We start from the raw sequence: 21213 nt of genomic DNA on the forward strand, positions 1-21213 counted from the left end.
GGCCGAAGCCTCTCAGAAAACATTTTCCAAATTCAGCATAATAATCATAATCATCTGCCAATCAATATAAACATCTTCATCTCAAACACAGGCAGTGCGATAAACGCATGCAAGACTCAAAGACGCTCTAAAACCGAGTTACCCTTACCTTCGTGAGTAGAAGTTGGGCATGGAAATTGCGAACCTAGAACAAAGAAAACACAATCATCAACACAAGCTTCACTATGAGCAACACGATCTACTAATACTAATCGAAATCGTAAAGAAAGCCTCTAAAGCTTCAGAGTTCCTATTTAGGCACAAATTGACAACGGAGACTTCGTTCGCTAAAACGAGCATAACTCGAGCTACCAGAACTCAGAATGACACGAAACCGGCGCAAAAATTTCGACAATTGAAAGAGCTACGCAATGGCTCAGGTCATAGAGACCCAAAAATTATTTTTGGACACGGTACCCAAGCAATTAGGTTTCGGCCACTATGGAAAATAGGGTTTTCGAACTTTTTCTTCGATCTAAATCAATTCACAAGGTAGTTTTAGGGTAAAACTAAGGCAAAGAAATTGTCGGAACAATTTTCGGACAATCGGGTCGAAATACGACTATCCAGGGGCATTTTGGTCCAAAATAAAGGCTCAAAACTTCAAAGTTATCAGTTCGGAAAACAAATTTGACAGCATTGATCCTCATGACATCCGTGACAACAAATCCTAAAGGCACTAAGTCAGATTACAGCTTTTCGACAATAAAGTTTCGAAATGTGCGACTAATGGGGTTTTGAATCAATTTTTCAGATCTTGGACAACTGAATCGCAATCGGCGATTACTGACAGAGGTTTTAGACTCATGGGAACATAAGGAACATAACCCAACCAAGAAATCAAAGAAATCGGACAATTTTAGAAAAAGCTCAAAACTGTGAGCACAGAAACGACTTCAGAAACGCAACAGAAACAGTAAACAGAGGTAGGATTCATGCTAGTTACCTCAATACCTAGAAGTAGGGACGAACTGCACGAAGATTGGTCAAGTTTTCGCGAAAATTTCTCCTCTCCTCCTCTCTCCTTGCTCGCGGCCTTGAATGGGTGAGAATGAAGAGATTTTGCTTTTTCGAGCTATTTATAGGCAGGTGAAATCGCGGGAAAATGAAAATTTCGCGATTCCGATTTTTGCAGCACGTCCACCGAGGAATTCTAAGAGAGATTCTGGCGTCAGAATTCCAGAACTCAAAACAATTATCTATGATTTGGGAAAAACGATATCTAAAATCCCAAAGGCGGTGTAAGTTAATCTGTCCCGTTAAACTACTTTTTGCTATGATGCTCAGACGACAAAACTTCCTTCTGAAGAAAAATTGGAAATGTCGAAACAAATCTGGCAACGCAGACGGAAACTTCGTTAGAAGTCCCGAATAGAAAAAGTCTTCATCCATCGCTCGAATCTAGGGTTTCGAAGCAAGGAAATTAGCGTCGTCGGACTTCCGAAAAGTGAATACTATCGTGCGTACAGTCTAGAGTTCCGAAATGAAACGCTGGTCGAAGGAAAAATAAAGAAAATCTTTAAATTTTCCAAGGATTCGAAATCTCACTTAAAACGTTGCTCTAAAGCGAAATTAGCCTATTCTGGACACGCTTGCCATAAGGCGGGTGTGCAGACGACTCGCTCTAATTCCTAAAATGACTACGCAACATTCCTCAAGCAATTCCTGAACTTTCTTCTTCATTAATCTTTCTCAAATATCAAACTCCTGTCACGCTTACACTGATTCTACGCGTGAGTCGGAAATTAGCTTGTTCTGAAAATCCAGGTCTTACAATACTACCCCCCAAAAAGAAAGTTTCGTCCTCGAAACTTAAGGCTCAGTGAAGAGTTCCGGATACTGTTCCTTCATCCTCTCTTCTAGTTCCCAAGTAGCATCGCCCGTGACTTGGTTCCAAATCACTTTTACCAGAGGAACCTGCTTGTTCCTCAACTGCTTGATCCTACGTTCCTCAATCCTCATTGGTGCCACTTCAAAAGACAAGTTGTCTCTAAGCTGAATATCATCTTCCTTGATGATGTGAGAGGGATCAGGAATATACTTCCTCAATTGTGACACGTGTAGCACATCATGAATCTTGGAAAGAAAAGGTGGCAACGCAATCCGATAAGCTACTTTACCGACTCGCTCGATAATCTGATACGGTCCAATGAACTTCGGTGTCAGCTTCCTCGACTTTATCGCTCTTCCCACTCCGGTAGTTGGTGTCACGCGAAGAAACACATGGTCTCCCGCCTCAAACTCTAACTCTCTCCGTCGTGTGTCAGCATAACTCTTCTGTCGACTATGTGACGTCCTCATCTTCTCTTGTATTTGCTTCACTTTCTCAGTAGTTTGTTGTACTAATTCAGGTCCAACGAGAAGATGTTCGCCATCTTGAAACCAACATAAAGGAGTTCTACATCTCCTCCCATACAAAGCCTCATAAGGTGCCATTCCAATACTAGCATGAAAACTGTTGTTATAAGTAAACTCGATCAACGGCAACAGCTCATCCCAGCTTTCTTGACTATCCAGAACACAGGCTCGCAGCAAGTCTTCCAATGACTGTATTGTCCTCTCTGTCTGTCCATCCGTCTGAGGGTGATAGGCAGAGCTCAACCTCAACTTCGTCCCAAGCGCCTCGTGCAACGCCTTCCAGAAATGCGAAGTAAACTTCGGATCTCTGTCAGAAACAATACTCGATGGTACTCCATGAAGTCGTACAATCTCAGCGACATACACTTTTGCAAGTGCCTCCACATTGAACGTGGTCTTCACCGGTATGAAATGTGCTGACTTCGTCAGACGGTCCACAATGACCCAAATGGAATCAAATCTCTTCCTAGTAGCTGGCAAAGCTACCACGAAATCCATAGAGATACTGTCCCACTTCCACTCCGGCACATCAAGTGACTGTAACATACCCGCAGGCTTTTGATGTTCTATCTTCGCCTTCTGACATGTCAGACATGCCGCCACAAACTCTGCTACATTCTTCTTCATTCCTGGCCACCAAAAATTCAACTTTAGATCTTGATACATCTTTGTCGATCCCGGATGAATACTCAATCTGCTCTTGTGACCTTCGTCAAGAATCATCCTTCTCAACTCCATGTCCAATGGTACGCAGACACGTCCTTTGCAACGCAGAATGTTGTCGGTTCCTACCTCAAAATCCGGCGCTTTTCCCAAAATGATCAAGTTCCGTTTCTCGATCAGCTCCTCATCTAACAGTTGTTTCACCTTGATCTCGTTCAGAAAATCACTAGTGATCGTCACCATCCCAAAGCTCAATTTTCCAGGTGTCACTTGCATACCCAAACTGAGGTCGCGAAAAGTCTCGAGAAGTTCCAATTCCTTAATCATCAACGATGAAACATGAATTGTCTGGCGACTCAGTGCGTCTGCTACAACATTTGCTTTTCCTGGGTGGTACAACAAAGTGAAATCATAGTCCTTGATGAATTCCACCCAACGCCTTTGTCTCATATTCAGATCCTTCTGATCGAACAGGTACTTCAAGCTCTTATGATCACTAAAAACAGTGAAAGTGCTCCCATAAAGATAGTGCCTCCAAATCTTGAGCGCAAATACCACAGCCGCTAACTCCAAATCGTGCGTAGGATAGTTCCGTTCATGTATCTTAAATTGCCTTGAAGAATAAGCCACAGCCTTTCGGTGTTGCATCAACACACAACCCAAACCTTGGTACGAAGCATCGCAGTAAACCTCGTAGGGTTCCTTCTCTTGTGGTAATGTCAGAACTGGCGCGGTCATCAAACGCTTCTTCATATCTTGGAAACTCTGTTCACAATCCTCTGTCCAAGCAAAAGGTTGGTTCTTCCGGGTGAGTTTCGTCAATGGTCCTGCAATCTTAGCAAAACCTTCGATGAATCGTCGGTAATATCCAGCTAAACCGATGAAACTCCTTATATCTATCACAGTCTTAGGACGCTCCCATGCAAGTACCGCTTCCACTTTACTGGGATCCACAGCAATGCCCTCCTTTGAGATGACATGGCCTAGAAACTTTACTTCTTCGAGCCAAAATTCACACTTTGCCGCGTTAGCATACAGTACCTTATCCCGAAGAACTTGTAATACTTGACGTAGATGTTCCTCGTGTTCTTCACGATTCCTCGAGTAGATCAAGATGTCGTCGATGAACACCACAACGAAGCGATCCAAGAATGGATGAAAGATCCCATTCATGTAGTCCATGAATACAGCTGGTGCATTCGTAACTCCAAACGGCATCACTAAGTACTCATAGTGCCCATAGCGTGTCCTAAACGCCGTCTTTTGAATATCCTCATCCTTGACTCTAATCTGGTGATATCCCGATCTCAGGTCAATCTTCGAGAAAATAGCAGCACCCTTCAACTGATCCATCAAATCGTCAATCCTTGGCAACGGATAACGGTTCTTTATCGTGACTTTGTTCAACTGTCGATAATCCACACAAAGTCGCGATCTTCCGTCTTTCTTCTTCACAAGCAGCACTGGCGCTCCCCACGGAGAAACGCTAGGTCGGATAAACCCCTTCTTGGTTAAATCTTCGAGTTGACTCTTCAGCTCAGTCAAGTCTGCCGGTGCCATACGATACGGTGCGATTGATATAGGTCCAGTGCCTGGGACTATATCAATTGTGAACTCCATATCTCTGACCGGAGGTATTCCAGGTACGTCTTCGGGGAACACATCCTCGAAATCTTGCACAACAGCAATTCCGTGTACTCCATTCTCCTTAGCTTCCACCACGGTTGTAGACATGAAAGAACTCAAAGCTCCTTTCCTCAAAGAAAGCTTTGAAAAGTACGAGTTCAGGAACTCAGCGAGTCCAGCATCGGGAAAGATAACTACCTTATTGGCGCAATCAAGAAGAACATGATGGTGGGACAACCAATCCATGCCTATGATCACATCCAATCCCTAGAGAGGTAAACAGATTAAGTTTGCTACAAACTTCTTATCTAGGTACATCCAAGGACATTCCAGACATGCAGTGTTAGTTACTAGACTCTTAGATGCAGGGGTAGACACTGTCAAGTCAAACGGTAGCTTTGACACTTCTAGCTTTAACCTTGCCGCACAAGCTATATCTATAAATGAATGCGTAGCACCAGAATCAAATAGCGCGATAAGGGAATTACCCGCAATCTCGCAGGTACTGCGGATCAGACCATCGTCTTCCTCAGCTTCAGTTCCACTGATCGAGTAGACCCTTCCACCAGCAGTAGGCCTCCTAGCCCCAGCAACATTTGCAGCAGCCTCAACTTTAGGAATCCTGCACTCTGCAGCAGTGTGGCCTGGCTTGTTGCAGTTCCAACACGCCGCAAGACTCTCAGAACAGTGGTTGGCATAGTGCCCCTTTTTGTTGCACCTGAAGCAAGTCACATCCTCCCGATTCCCAGATGGGGTTCTTAGTGCAATTGCATTTCCACCAGTAGGATAAAAGGACCCAGAAGTTGTCCCCCTACCCTGAGGACGAACATACGGCTTCTTCTGGAAATGCCTACCCTTGTCACCTCTTCCTTGGTTAGTCCTAGCCGGACCTCCACTTCCTTGGTAAGGCTTGTTCAGACCTTGGAATTTTCCCCTTGCATTATCAATGGCCTCAATCCCCTTGGTCTTCTCCACCAGCACTTGGTAGCGATTCAGTCCTAGCGGTTGCACCGCCCTCTGCAGCTCATAACACAGCCCCTCAATGAATCGCTCACACATGTAGCCTTCATCAATCTGTCCTCTAAAGTAACGGAAGTGTTTAGCCAACGACTCCAACTTTGCAGCATACTCAGCAACGGTCATGCCTCCTTGACGGAGTCTCAGAAATTGTGCTTCCTTAGCGGCTCTAGCACTTCTAGGAAAGTACTTGTCCAAGAAAGCTCCACGGAAACACTCCCAAGTGATGGCTTGATGGTCAGCCTCCATCATAGCCCTAGCCCCACGCCACCAATACTCAGCTTCACCCGTTAGCAGGTAGGTTGCATAATCAACTTTCATCTCTGCAGTTGTACGCAAGAAGGTAAAGATCTTCTCCAACTCTTGGAGCCATAAGTCAGCTTCTTCCGGATCGAAGGCCCCAGAGAACTTCGGCGGATCCTGACGCTTGAAATCATTCAGACCCCTGGTCTGAGCAGCAGCTAATTCACGTTCCTCCCGCTGAACACGGCGAGCATTCTCTTCAGCTTGGTTTTGTGCAGCCACCAAAGCAGCAGTAGCAGCACGTTGAGCTTCAGCTTCCTCCCTTGCAGCAGTGTTAGTAACTTGTTGTGCCATAAGGGCAGTCAGATTAGCAATAGCTTGCTCCATCGGATTCATGCTGTCTGAACCTTGAGTCTCGATCGGTTGTGGAAACCTCCTGTTCCTGTTCTCATGAACAGTCAAAGACCACAACAGATACTCATGCCAGAACAACACAAAGTTCTATAATAACTAACTATGTATATACTTATATCAAATGTATAATTAACAATAACTAGCATAAGGTTATTCACTTACGAATAACCTTCAAAAATAATCTATATAAACAGTAATCAAGCACACTCTTCCTCCGATTGACACCCCATCAATCGGTCTCAGAGTTCAAACATCTTAAGCAGGCACTCTACCCAAAAGCTCTGGTTTTCTAGACCAAAGCTCTGATACCACAATTGTAACACCCCAATTTCTCAACTGAGGAGTCACATTAGTAACCTAACAAAGTCTAAGGACCAATCTGCAATCCCTAAAAACCAAGGGAATTTTTTTTCTGTAAAACAACTAAACACTTCGGCTAAAAGGTTGGAAACATACCATAACTTTATTTAGATAACTTGTTTCCCGATATACAGTAATAATAGTTTACAATACCATAAGTAAGGTTCAGAATGAACATGCGCACTTTAACAGTGGCGGAAGCAAGACTTTAATAACAGAGTTCTCATAAAGTAAAAGAGACTCCAACATAATCCACAAGAAGAGAAGCAAAGCTGCTTCTCATACCTCTACTCCACCGCTTACAACTCGATCTCCAACTCGAGTAGCTATGCCTCGGCGGAAGGATCTCCATCGCCTAATAGCGTTAAGCGCCCAAACAACAAGTAGCAAATAGAAAGGGTTAACTCCATGCAATTACCATGTATAAAAGAGAAAAATCATGCTGTTCGAATTTAATTACCTGGCATGGTAAATAACTAGCAACATAACTCAACTCATATATCAACAACTTAAACATAAATCGGACTCAGATAATAATAACCTCAACAATGTAACATCAAATCAGATATCAATAAACCAATACGAAAATCCAACAACATAGGGTCAGGTGTTAGTTCCCTATAATGCAACTATATGCTGCTAACAAAATGGATCGATCAATATCGTCTCTCAAGACGGGACAATGATAGGACACACCTCCTCATCGCCACTTATAACGTCATACATGACGGGACAATCATAGGACACACCTCCTAATCGCCACTTAACGTCACACAAGACGGGACAATCATAGGACACACCTCCTGATCGCCACTTAGCACCTCGCAAGATGGGACAATGATAGGACACACCTCCTCATCGCCACTTGACTCAAGCCCTATATGCCAAGTCAGACAATAACAAAGCCCACCCAAGGACCAATCCAAAGTAACCACATGTTCCATCCACTAGGAAGCAGTAACGACAGAAACCAGTAAACGGCCGAAGCCTCTCAGAAAACATTTTCCAAATTCAGCATAATAATCATAATCATCTGCCAATCAATATAAACATCTTCATCTCAAACACAGGCAGTGCGATAAACGCATGCAAGACTCAAAGACGCTCTAAAACCGAGTTACCCTTACCTTCGTGAGTAGAAGTTGGGCATGGAAATTGCGAACCTAGAACAAAGAAAACACAATCATCAACACAAGCTTCACTAGGAGCAACACGATCTACTAATACTAATCGAAATCGTAAAGAAAGCCTCTAAAGCTTCAGAGTTCCTATTTAGGCACAAATTGACAACGGAGACTTCGTTCGCTAAAACGAGCATAACTCGAGCTACAGAACTCAGAATGACACGAAACCGGCGCCAAAATTTCGACAATTGAAAGAGCTACGCAATGGCTCAGGTCATAGAGACCCAAAAATTATTTTTGGACACGGTACCCAAGCAATTAGGTTTCGGCCACTATGGAAAATAGGGTTTTCGAACTTTTTCTTCGATCTAAATCAATTCACAAGGTAGTTTTAGGGTAAAACTAAGGCAAAGAAATTGTCGGAACAATTTTCGGACAATCGGGTCGAAATACGACTATCCAGGGGCATTTTGGTCCAAAATAAAGGCTCAAAACTTCAAAGTTATCAGTTCGGAAAACAAATTTGACAGCATTGATCCTCATGACATCCGTGACAACAAATCCTAAAGGCACGAAGTCAGATTACAGCTTTTCGACAATAAAGTTTCGAAATGTCCGACTAATGGGGTTTTGAATCAATTTTTCAGATCTTGGACAACTGAATCGCAATCGGCGATTACTGACAGAGGTTTTAGACTCATGGGAACATAAGGAACATAACCCAACCAAGAAATCAAGGAAATCGGACAATTTTAGAAAAAGCTCAAAACTGTGAGCACAGAAACGACTTCAGAAACGCAACAGAAACAGTAAACAGAGGTAGGATTCATGCTAGTTACCTCAATACCTAGAAGTAGGGACGAACTGCACGAAGATTGGTCAAGTTTTCGCGAAAATTTCTCCTCTCCTCCTCTCTCCTTGCTCGCGGCCTTGAATGGGTGAGAATGAAGAGATTTTGCTTTTTCGAGCTATTTATAGGCAGGTGAAATCGCGGGAAAATGAAAATTTCGCGATTCCGATTTTTGCAGCACGTCCACCGAGGAATTCTAAGAGAGATTCTGGCGTCAGAATTCCAGAACTCAAAACAATTATCTATGATTTGGGAAAAACGATATCTAAAATCCCAAAGGCGGTGTAAGTTAATCTGTCCCGTTAAACTACTTTTTGCTATGATGCTCAGACGACAAAACTTCCTTCTGAAGAAAGATTGGAAATGTCGAAACAAATCTGGCAACGCAGACGGAAACTTCGTTAGAAGTCCCGAATAGAAAAAGTCTTCATCCATCGCTCGAATCTAGGGTTTCGAAGCAAGGAAATTAGCGTCGTCGGACTTCCGAAAAGTGATTACTATCGTGCGTACAGTCTAGAGTTCCGAAATGAAACGCTGGTCGAAGGAAAAATAAAGAAAATCTTTAAATTTTCCAAGGATTCGAAATCTAACTTAAAACGTTGCTCTAAAGCGAAATTAGCCTATTCTGGACACGCTTGCCATAAGGCGGGTGTGCAGACGACTCGCTCTAATTCCTAAAATGACTACGCAACATTCCTCAAGCAATTCCTGAACTTTCTTCTTCATTAATCTTTCTCAAATATCAAACTCTTGTCACGCTTACACTGATTCTACGCGTGAGTCGGAAATTAGCTTGTTCTGAAAATCCAGGTCTTACATTTTTGATGATTGACTTACATGCTACGTGCTAGGTGGGTAATTTAGGATGTGTGGTGCATGCCTTATATGCTAAGTGCTATGTGGTTATTGCTTAATATGTTGATATATGACATGTTGATTGATTGTGCTGAGTATTTATGCTTTTGCGATGAGATCTGAGTTTCTGAATAGTGAGAATAGCGGGCAGGTCATGCCGATTTTTATTTTGAGAGTTTTGAGAAAGTTTGATAGAACGAATGAGATTCGGACCTTGCTATGGTGTTTTCATGGATCGAGACATTCTCTGGTATCATTTGGGGATTAGGAGATCCCGAGAACTTATAGGATTTGCGATAAGACTAAAAGGATATTATTTTGCAAAGAAAACTCATAAGACATTAAACAACCTCTAAATCTTCAAATAATGATAATAAACTCGAAAGGAAGCTTTGGATGCAAATCTTAGTTTTGGAAAGCGAGAAGTGTCGTCGGATCCCAAGTGTTGAGAATGTTAAGAAGTTGTGAGTATGTTGATACTCTTGTGCTCTGGGAGCAGTTTGTTTAGCCATCCAAGGGATGAGCCGAGGAGCTTCACTGAGGCGTGAGACCTTGTGAATGCGTGATACTCTACTGAGGCGTGAGACCTTGTGGAAAGCATGGATCTTCACTGAGGCGTGAGACCTCGTGAACAGCATGAAGCTTCACTGAGGCATGAGACCTTGTGAATGCGGGATACTCTTGTGCTGTCGGAGCAGCTGTGTTGTTGGGCTATCCTGGGGATAAGTCCGGGAAATTGATAATTTCCGAGTATGTGATACTCTTTGCTCGTTGAGCAGTTATGACCATCGGATTGAGATGGGTCGGATGATTTGTAGATCATCATGAGTTATGTGTTGTTGTGAAGTGTTGTCTTTTGTCGCAGAATCGACTATTGCCTTAGGGTAAGCTTTTAGAGACATTGATTTAGCTAGAACACGTGGCGACGTGTCGAGTGAGATTCGGAGACGTTGTTTGACTAATCATCCTGCATTCATGCAACATTAATGAGGTATTAACACAGGACGTACTCTGGACCTCGTCGGTTTCCAAAATGGTCATAAGACCCGGAATGCCGTGTAAGAGCGTTTGTAGACGACTCTTGTAGCAGACCGAAATGGCAGACCTACGGGTTACGGCTGATCTGGCTACCTTTGTGTGGTGTAAGAGGCACGCGGGCAGAAATGGTCCCACCGTTGCTGGTGCTAGGATTGATCCGTTTGATGCCCATCCGTTCTGGATTGCATGTTGGTTGACTGGGTGAACCTGCATATCATTTCATGCAACATGCATACTGACTTAGTTGCTGAGTGTGATTGCTACTTGTTAATTCTATTTGGAACATGTTAAGTGTTATTATTGTCGTTTATGTTATTGTGGAATATGCAACCCTAGGATGTTATCCCTAGCTATAAGCCTAAGTGGCTATTCTCTTATCTATATCTATTGGTGCTATTATTTACGTAATTCTTTGGAGTTGACCCTCGCGTCTTCTGTGTGTGTTTTGGCGGACAAACGCCCATTGTCAGATGTCTTTGGCGGGCTGGTTCACGACGGTTCACCCTTCGGGGGGAACTAGGGTTGAGATGCTGGAACAGGAGCGCATCGCGGTGGCGAGAGGAGGACGGATGGTGTACATAGACTTGGTCGTTCTGGATTTAGATTCGGACGACGATCATGCTAGCATGTAGGTTTTAGTGCTGGGGTGAGCTCCTCGAGATGGGTTTAGTGTAGGAGTAGAGTCTTAGCTCTGAACATCGTTTGTTTCTTTGGGGACAGGGTAGTTTCTCACCTATAGCTTTTTGGGTGGTTTCTTTACGGGAATCACAGAGAGTTGGTTGGACTTAGGAGGTCTTGTTTCAGGCCGATTGGGCTAACTTATTCTCGTTTTTGAGGTTTGTGTTGCGGACACTTCACCTCTACTTTGGTCTGTACCTTTTGCCTACGGGCGCTACTTTTCTCATTACCCGTCACTGGAGGTTTACTCGTGACGAGGCTAGCTACTTACAGCGGGGGCTGTAATATATATTGTATATTAGCTTTATTGATTTTCACTTTTGGGTTTTGTTTAATTCAGTCTTGTCTTAGTTATTATAGAAAAAAAAAATATACGTTTTTCCGCATTAGTTTTCTTTTTTGTTACTAAAGTGACGCCACCGAAATCGGGGTGTTACATTAGGATGCTAAGTCCTGCCTCAAAAAAGGGATGCAATGTTAATTTATTGGAAAATAAAAAATTCATTGAAAAAGAATTTAAACTTTTCAATATCATTTGATATCTATCTATATATATTAGTAAAGCTCACTTGAGCTAAGTATTAAGTATAAATACACATATGTATTAAACCATAAAAGCTCACATACCTTTATATTAAATACATTAAAAAATAAAAAATTTAATAAACTAAAAACTGAAAAAAAAATTGTATTATAAAAACCTATTCAACTACTTATATTAAATAACAACATTCATAGATTTAAAATTGACTTGAGCTTTGCATTTGACAAATTTAAAAAATCAAAATAAAAAACAAAATAATATTTATTAATAAATAATTTAGATAAAATACTTTTAAAATAAAAAAATTTCTATCAATATATATCTATCTATATTGTACTTGGGGGACTCTTATTTTCCAAAGTAATTATTTATATATATATATATATTTGGTTTTTCCAAAAAAAAATATCTATCTATCTATATATATTAGTAAAGCTCACTTGAGCTAAGTATTAAGTACAAATACACGTGAGAACCTACATACATTAGTAAAAAAAATTGGTGTTTTAATGAGATAGCTTAGTGAGTGAATAAACGGGTAGTGGAAACTTGTGCACTAATGATTTCAGTTTTAAACTTAATAAATATCAAATGTATAAGCAAAAGAGTAACATCCATGCCAAAAGTGTAACAGACCACAAAGTTATATCTGCAAATGGTTTTAGCACAGTACCTTAAATTAAAATCAAATTTAATGTTAATTTTAAACTAATATCAATTTAATCCAAGAAAAAAAATATTAACAATAAAGCATACTTCCGCCAAAATTAATCTTGATATGCAATGGTCTTAGTTTGCTGTCCAATTTTCTACACGAATATATGTATATTTTTCTTAAACTCACAAACTCTTAGAATTCCTTAACATAGTAACTCCGAAGAAAAACTAACATTAAATAAAAAATAGTAGCATGATGGCAATACCAGTGTCAAAAACTGAATAAAATTGTTAATGTCAGGAGGCTATTCAACTATCTACATTAAATAAATAAAAAATGAAATGTATTATATTGAACCATGCATCTATTATATCTCTATATAAACAAACCAGTGAAATCGCTCACAAACTCAAATTATTCATATTTCTTAGACTTCAGCTGCTGGTGGGAAAAAAATGACAATTGTCTCTAACTACTTTAACAAGTATGTCATTTTTAATTATTTTAGTTAATTTCAAAATTGCTTTTTTAAATTACTCATTCTTATTTCTTTATTGCAGGAGAAAGATCATCAACAACAACAAGAAACACACATTACTTAGTGATATATCCCCGTTGCAGATGATTGGAAAATAAAATTGTGAGTTTCACATATATGGTAATTTACTAAACAATTCTTCTCATTCAATTGAAATCATACAAATATATCATCATTTCTATATTTATATGACACAAATCAGTAACAAAGTGTGAGCCACATAAATTTATATACTGCACTAGAAAGATAAGTGTAAAATGTAGTTCTCACTATATTCTTGATAAGAAATAGGAATCTTTCACTCCTCAATATTGTCATATTATGGAAAAAAATAGCAACGTAATCATTCAAAGGGAACAAATGACGTCCATCTTGCAGTTAGATAGAATCTATTTTTATGTTCGTGAAAGTGATTTTAAAAGAACTTCTATGCCACCAGCAATGGTAAACAACCACATCAATCTTGATAAAAAAAAATTAGCACAACTGATAACATCATTGTAACGACTAAAACAATATTAGAAAAAAAAAATAGTAGACTACCACGTTCATTTCAATACTAATCTAATTAAGTAATTAAATTTATTTTATATCAAAAAAAAAACTACTCTCATTTCAATATCAATAGAAATCTACCTAATTTTTCTTCCGATGAAGCAAAAAAAAAAAAGAAATCTACCTGTTTGATCCTTTTTTCCCTTATTAGAGAAAGAAAGTGTGAGAATATCATAACTCAATTATATTTAATTATACATATATTCTAAATATTCTTCTAAATAATAGCTTTCTTACCTTTCTGCAAATTTAAATATTACAATTAAAAAATACAAATAAAAAACGAACCCGTGCAATGCACGGGTTTAATTTCTAGTATATATGTAAAGGAGACTTGAGGTTTTGCATGTATTAAATGCATTAAACCATAAAGCTCCCATACATTTATATTAAATACATTAAAAAATATCATAAAACATTAAATATATTAAAAACTGAAAAAAAAAATTATATAATTAAAAACTATTCAACTACCTATATTAAATAACAACATTCATAAACTTAAAATTTACTTGACTTTTGTATTTCACAAATATTAAAAATTAAATTCAATAAGAAAATAATACTTACTAATAGATAATTTAGAAAAAATAGTTTAAAAATTTATATTTATATGTAAAGGAGACTTGAGTTTTACATTAAATCATAAAAATCTCATACCTTTGTATTAAAATACATTAAGAAATCATGAATTTTCTTTGTATTAATATATGAAAAATAATTAAAAACTGAAAAAAAATTATATTGTAAAAAAATATTCAACTACTTACATTAAATAGCAACATTTAACAACTTAAAAAAACATGAGATTATCTTTAATTAGGTTTTAATTTGACAAATATTAAAAATAAAAATTATTTAATAATAAATAATATGGATAAAAAATTTAAAATTGAAAAACAAATGCCGCTAAAAGATATTTAATATTAACTATAACATATATCTGCATTATTAAAAAATTAAATATATTTTAATTTATATATATGATATATTAGTAAAAATTACTCGAGGAAGCATAATAGAGAAAAATAATAATGGTCAAAGTCGAATAAATGTTTGTTGTGAGAGATCTGGCATATTCACTTAACGTGATCGTAGAGCCTCAAGGATTAGTATCATGGCTATTGGCTGTGAGAAAACATTCGCAAACTAAATAAGTTGAAAAAAATTAAATTCATAAGATAATATTTTAGGCTATTTTTTTTTATCAAAAGGCTATTTAAGTTATCACTTCTTGGTCTTGACATGTCAGAGTAAATGATTTTTCAGGTAAAAAATATAAAAAATGATTTAAAACTTATTTTATGAAATTAAACATTTATTACTTAACATTTCTTAAGAAATTTAAATATTTCAAATTAAATTAATTATTTTTCATATTATTAAATAAATAAATAAATAATTTAATTGTTAAAATGATTTCTATGATAATATTTAAATTGGAGCAATATTAATTATTTATACAAAAGAAATTATATTATTATTAAAAGATAGATGTACATGAGAACAATACTCTCATGAAAAATAGGGGTTAAATCAATACAAGAATGTCCCCTGCAGCCAATTCATTAAATATTTTGGTGCTTAAAACAACTTATGCTTAAGCCTCATTAAAACATTCATAGGAAAAATCCAGTGGGAAAAACCCTAGGGAAGAAAAAAGAGTATTCAAAACACAAGCGAGCAACCAATATGTAATAACAACAGCAAATACATAACCTCATGCTGCCATAAAAAGTTTCTATAACAATTCAAAAATACTTAACACAATTTTTTTAATTATAATTAAAAAATATTTTAATTTTAATTTAGTTAAACTATAATAAATGTTAAAAAATATTGTAAGTAAACCCGTGCAACGCACGGGTGTAATATCTAGTTATAAAATAAAAATGACTTTCATTTCCAAAAAAGCACATAAGAATAATAATTTATTTTATGTATTACCAAGGTAACCCCACAACCGACAATCATGAAATTAATCCTCTTGAAACTCGGAGATCACATTAAGTTAATAGACATCTTTCAACAAATAATTCACCATACACACCGTCCAGAAATTGAACTCTTGACTAAATGCTTAAGTAACCTACCTACTTATCAACTATGATGAGACTTGATACTTGTTTGTAATTATAACCTTTTTAACGCCAAAAAGATTGTAACATCTTTTAATTTGATTGTAAAGAACTTCCACAGTTTGCCGTTTGCCCAGAAAACCAAAAAATACTACAAAAAGAAAGATCGTAGCAACTGTTACAAGCAAATACTAATCACAGGAAACAAAGGCACAAGTAAATGAGCAATTATGATATTATACACATATTGCAACCAGTCATCTCAATAATATTCACCTCTATTCAAATGCAGCAAATTGTCTTTGCTATGCTAACTCTCTCACTCCTTTTTTTTAATTCTATACCCATGACTATTATATAATACAGACTTTAGGATACTTATGCCTTTATCTTTAGAGCACAGTGAAGTACATATATAAATCTATGTATATCCTATGATAACAAGCAAACCATATTTCAAAATTGACTCCACCTTTCTCTCGCTATCTTGCTGTGGAAAGCTGCATAGCTTCTTGATCAAGTGTGGATTCATCACTCCAAGCAAATTGGTGAGTCATGAGTGATAATTCTTCATTCCTAGCCTCTTCAAGTTGCTGCCAGTCAGCCCATTTATCAGCCAAGCCTACTCCCTGCAGCATCTTCACCACCTCCGACATGCTCGGACGATCCTCTGGAGAGCCTTGAGTGCAAAGCAAAGCAACCTGAAGAATAGTCTCAACTTCTTTGGTATCATAAGTCTCCAAATTTCTATCCACAATGTCTTCTAGCCTGCTTTGTCTCATTAGCTTTTTGGCCTGTTTATGCAAGATTCATATATATAAATCAATATCACTTCTAATAAGAATCAACATTAACATCATGTTTGGAAATACTCCTACAATTGATCTTGAAGCCAAAATCAATTTTGGGGAGAAGCCATTGTAAGTAGCTATTGGATGCTAGAATTGATTCTGAGGACAAAAAAGTCAGTCAAACGCGCTATAAGAATTATTACAAAGAGCTCATTTGGATGCAAACCAAATAGCACTTATTGGAGCTTACAATGGTTTTATTTGTAGTAGATAAGCTCTAATAAATGCTATTTAGTCCGTATCCAAACTGGTTCAAAAGCTGAAAGGATAACCAAGTAACAATGAAACAGTACAAGGTGAAATTAAAATTTTCAGGGGTTAGAGCAATGAAGGACAAAAAAAGTACAATTAAGCATTGGAACAAGCTAATAACAGCATCCAAATCAACAAGAGATCACCCATGAATCACCATCAAGTAGCATTTATGTGACATAATCAAGTAATTGGGAGAAGCAGATAGAAGATTTTACATGATCAATCAGAAGAACATCCTCGTCCTCTTCAAGCCGAGAGAGGTCTATTGCGCGCTGACCGGTGACTAGTTCAAGAAGTGTGATGCCATATCCAAATACATCTGTCTTCTCAGATGATTTTCCAGTTGACAAATATTCAGGGGCAATATGACCCATGGTGCCCCTCACTTGAGTAGTAACATGAGTCATCCTTGCATCAACCAGCTTGGCTAGCCCAAAGTCACCTAGAACAGCTTCAAAATCATCATCTAGTAGAATATTCGCAGCCTTTAGGTCGCGGTGTATTATCTTTGGATTGCATTGCTCATGTAGATACTCCAAACCATGGGCTGTACCAAAAGCCACACGCTTCCTTGTTGGCCAGTCCAAGCCTTTCTCATCAGGTTTCAAATCTAAAGCAGCAAAGAGAAATAATGTTAAGCAATTAGAACCAATTCCTTTATTACTCTTAGTTTCACTAATCTGATATCTCTTCAACTTTCTATGCTCCTTAAGATTCTATTAAAAACTCCTAGCATATACAAACTCTATGTTCTCAAGGATTTTGAGTTGTTTAACTCTGAAACTGAAGCTTGAAGCAAGGTCAAAATGTTAAAAATTGCAATCTAGTATAAACATTAAAGGGAAAAGAAAATTAAGAATGGAAAAAATTTCACTTTTACCTCTCAGTCTATATCCTACACTAAGATTTTCCATGAAAGGGTATACGAGGATTCTTTCAGTTAAAGTTGTACAGAATCCAATTAATCTTAGGAGGTTTCTGTGAACCGCAACACTTATAAGAAGAACTTCTCTCTCGAATGCAGCCTCTCCACCAGGATTATTATAATCAGTGAGGCGTTTCACCGCAATTTTTGTGTTATCTGGGAGAACTCCTTTGTACACTTTTCCAAAGCCACCCTGGCCAATTACATTGCTTTCACTGAAATTTCTAGTTGCAAGTTGGAGTTCGCGCCAAGAAAATCTTCTCAATTGCCCAAATGAAATTTTGCTCTCATCTTCACCTGTAAGTTTATCAGGTATTATTTTTCAAAAGAGTCTTGCAGAAGTATGGCATATGCAGTACTTGAAGCTCTTAAAATGAATCATAAAAGGAAGTGCAAATGAATTATCATATACCAAAGCCATTGCTTACTAAACCTATAGGGAAATGTTTTCTGTTTTATAAAACATGAGAAAGCTATTTTCTACTAGGCATTATTACATTATGCTAAGGCAAAAGGTTTGATAAAAAAGGAAAATTACCTGAGACATCAACAAAGACTTCATTTTTTCGCCTCTGCATTTTATGATATCTATATGAAAAGATAGCCCCGAGAAACAGAATTGCAAATACACCGCAACTTGCAAAACGTATAGCTTTGGCTACCTTCGATCTGTTTGTTGTAGCTGCAGGGAGAGGTAATTAAACTTTAGGTTGCTGCTAGCTAACCTTGTTTTTTTGTAGTTCATATTCTTCAAGCTAAATTATATTTTCTTTCACATGAACTGAAAAACAATTACATAACTTTCTCGGGTTAAGTAATCAAACCTGGATGTTCAGATTTGGAAACACAAGGCTGCTCCAAGTTAGAGTCGCAATGAAGGTCCGTATTCGAAAAGCTGAGAGTAAAATGCAAACAATAGTCCATAAGTTAAGAAATTACAGAAATATTTGTTACTAAATGAAAATACTCAAGTGAAAATAAAGTTCAAATACTTGAACATTGGAACTGAAAAGAGTTGTACTGGGACGCTTCCACTAAGAGCATTAGATGAAAGATCCCTGTTAAATGAAAACACAAATCACCTATAGCATTCAAGATTAGGATAGCAAGCATAGGGAAAGCATTAATGGTAGAACCTGGAGTCATGAAAAGAAAAAGAGTCTCAATTTAGACATTTTTTCCAATCCTCTAAGATTTACAATAGCATCAAGAACATAAGCAATAAGCGTTTATTAATAAGCTAATCTGAACAACTTATGCAAATAAGCTCAAAACAGCTTATATGTATGTCATAAGTTATTTACATAAACTCTTACAAAACATATGCATACGCGTTTATGCTATAAGATTAGCTCAAATAAGATCTTCCATATGGGACCATGATGTGGTCACCTTCAATTCGAAACTGTTTATTCCTCCAAGAAGATTGTTTATAATTTTTTTCATGCATATAAGGATAGAGGAACCATGTAGGAAATAGAAAGTGAAGCCTTACAAATTCTTTAGACTGGTTAGTTGACCCCATGTAGCAGGTAAAGAACCATTAAAATTATTGCCAGCAAGATTTAGATATTGTAGGTAAGTCAAGTTGGAAATGGAATCAGGTAAGGGGCCTGAAAGATGGTTGTTCTGCAATTCCCTGTATGAAGATTATAGTGGTGGAAAACAGGTCACAATCATGGAAGGAAAAACCACATCATTAACCAAGTTGACATGTTTAGATACACGCCGGAAAACCAAGGTGAAGCCAAAACCATCGTGGACAGAGGCAACTTCCCTTAACTTTTGCGACTTCCACTATGGTTTTGGCCTTATCGTGGTTTTCCACATTTAACTTGATTTCATATAGTTTGCGAAAATAAGAGATGGTTTGCCTTACAAATTGAGGATGATTTTTAAAGACAAAGGTCATTCCTAGTAAAATATATTATTTGGGATAAACTCAGCACTAATAAATAATTGAATAGCCCAAATGACTTTTCAAGTTTTTAACAGAGAATGAGGGAATGAGGACTCTAACAATATGAATTTGCTGAATTCATTCTATATTTTCAAACGTAATCCAAACACTACTTCAAATTTTATGGCACCATACTCCCAATTCTGGGAAAATTTACTTCAGATAAATGATGATAGTTGACTAGCTGGATTATTACAGTATCAGAAGTTGCAAATCTTATGAATGTCAAGTTATCATGATGACAACTTACAAGCTAACCAAATATTTCAATTTGGCAATTGAGGGAGAAAGTGTTCCAGCAAATTCAAGTGAAGCCAGGGACCTGTAGATTGATTAAGAAAGTGATAGAGAAAAAGGATAAAAAATTAGATTAAGAAAACAGGAGTCAGAAACATTTGGTACTTTCTATGTTGATGGACTTACAAAGATATGACATGTCCGTTTTTACAATTCACATGAGACCAACTGAAGCAAGGGCTCACTAAAAATTTGTCCCAGTCTGTTATTCGATTATTGGAATCATTGAGGTCTTTCAAAACATCAAGCAAAGCTTCACCTGAAAATTAGGCAAATACTTCAGAATAATACAATTAAGAGTGTCAATTTATTATAAGAAATTGTATCATAGGGGAAAACAGTACTTTAAAATCTTGATCCTATACCAGTATGAAACTTTAGCATACTGATTTCTTACAAACAATCAAGTAAGTGCCACCTCATTATAGGGTTTTTCACTTGCAGTGAAAAACTGTTTTTTCAAGCATGTATGATCATGTGAATGATTGATAGCTTAAAATTCATTACACAGAAAATCAAACTCAAATTCAACCCTGTAAGAAAGGAATAACAGAAAATTTCACCACACCTTCTACATCAGGATCTTGGACTGCATAACTGAATTTGAAGACAAAAAGGAAAATGAGCCATGTTGTCAATGTTTTGACAGGACCCCTTCTGAAATTTAGTTGACACATGTAAACCTCTTTGATCTCCAAAGAAAAGTCACCTAGACAAGTCCATTTTCAGATTTTTCACAGGGGACAAAAACCAAACAGGTGTTCAGTTCAATAACATTTCAACAACAAAAGAATATGCAAAAATAAATCATCCCAGAAATTTACAGACTATTTATTCCAAGTAGCAATATCATATAGCTGGATAATGGATATAAAAATAATAACTACTTGTTTCAAAGATGCATGCTTCAGAGAATGCCATAACACAAGAAGAATAAACATAACAGCTTAAGAAACCAAAACAGAACATTTTATGACATCACATGCATAGAGTTTCATGTTTGTGTTTTATCTACACAAGAAATTAACTAGTGTTCAACAAGGGACATGAGTTGCAGTTAAGGAACAACAACAAAAACTTACTAGTAGCTTAGGGAGCTGAAGATCACCATGAACACTGAAAGAGAGAGAGAGAGAGAGAGAGGTAGAACTTTATTGTTGTCACAAAAACTTGTGTCAAGACCAAATGAATTGAGTGATGATGAGGTAGTGCAAGGGACCCACTTTGGCAATGAGGAACAGGGCTTAAAAGGGAAAGAACGAGGACAATACTATAAGAATATGAGAG

General features: G+C 37.5%; 1 protein-coding gene across 2 annotated transcripts; it reads right to left on the minus strand.

Moving 5' to 3' along the window:
• Positions 1–15859: 15859 nt before the first annotated feature.
• On the minus strand, positions 15860–21213 carry LOC130711796 (probable LRR receptor-like serine/threonine-protein kinase At5g63710). 2 transcript variants are annotated; one of them, XM_057561537.1, is made up of 11 exons: positions 21009–21210; positions 20495–20635; positions 20053–20185; positions 19880–19951; positions 19165–19308; positions 18662–18727; positions 18494–18564; positions 18208–18351; positions 17625–17966; positions 16960–17354; positions 15860–16432 (listed from the first exon to the last, which is right to left on the minus strand). In XM_057561537.1, the coding sequence occupies exons 2-11, from the start codon at positions 20601–20603 to the stop codon at positions 16121–16123; spliced, it is 1788 nt and encodes a 595-aa protein (XP_057417520.1). In that variant the 5' UTR covers positions 20604–20635; positions 21009–21210; the 3' UTR covers positions 15860–16120. The 2 variants fall into 2 exon arrangements, with proteins under 2 accessions (XP_057417520.1, XP_057417521.1); XM_057561538.1 differs by lacking the exon at positions 19165–19308 and having other exon boundaries at positions 21009–21213.

This window comes from Lotus japonicus, chromosome 4 (assembly GCF_012489685.1).
Source record: "Lotus japonicus ecotype B-129 chromosome 4, LjGifu_v1.2".
Taxonomy (NCBI): Eukaryota; Viridiplantae; Streptophyta; class Magnoliopsida; order Fabales; family Fabaceae; genus Lotus; species Lotus japonicus.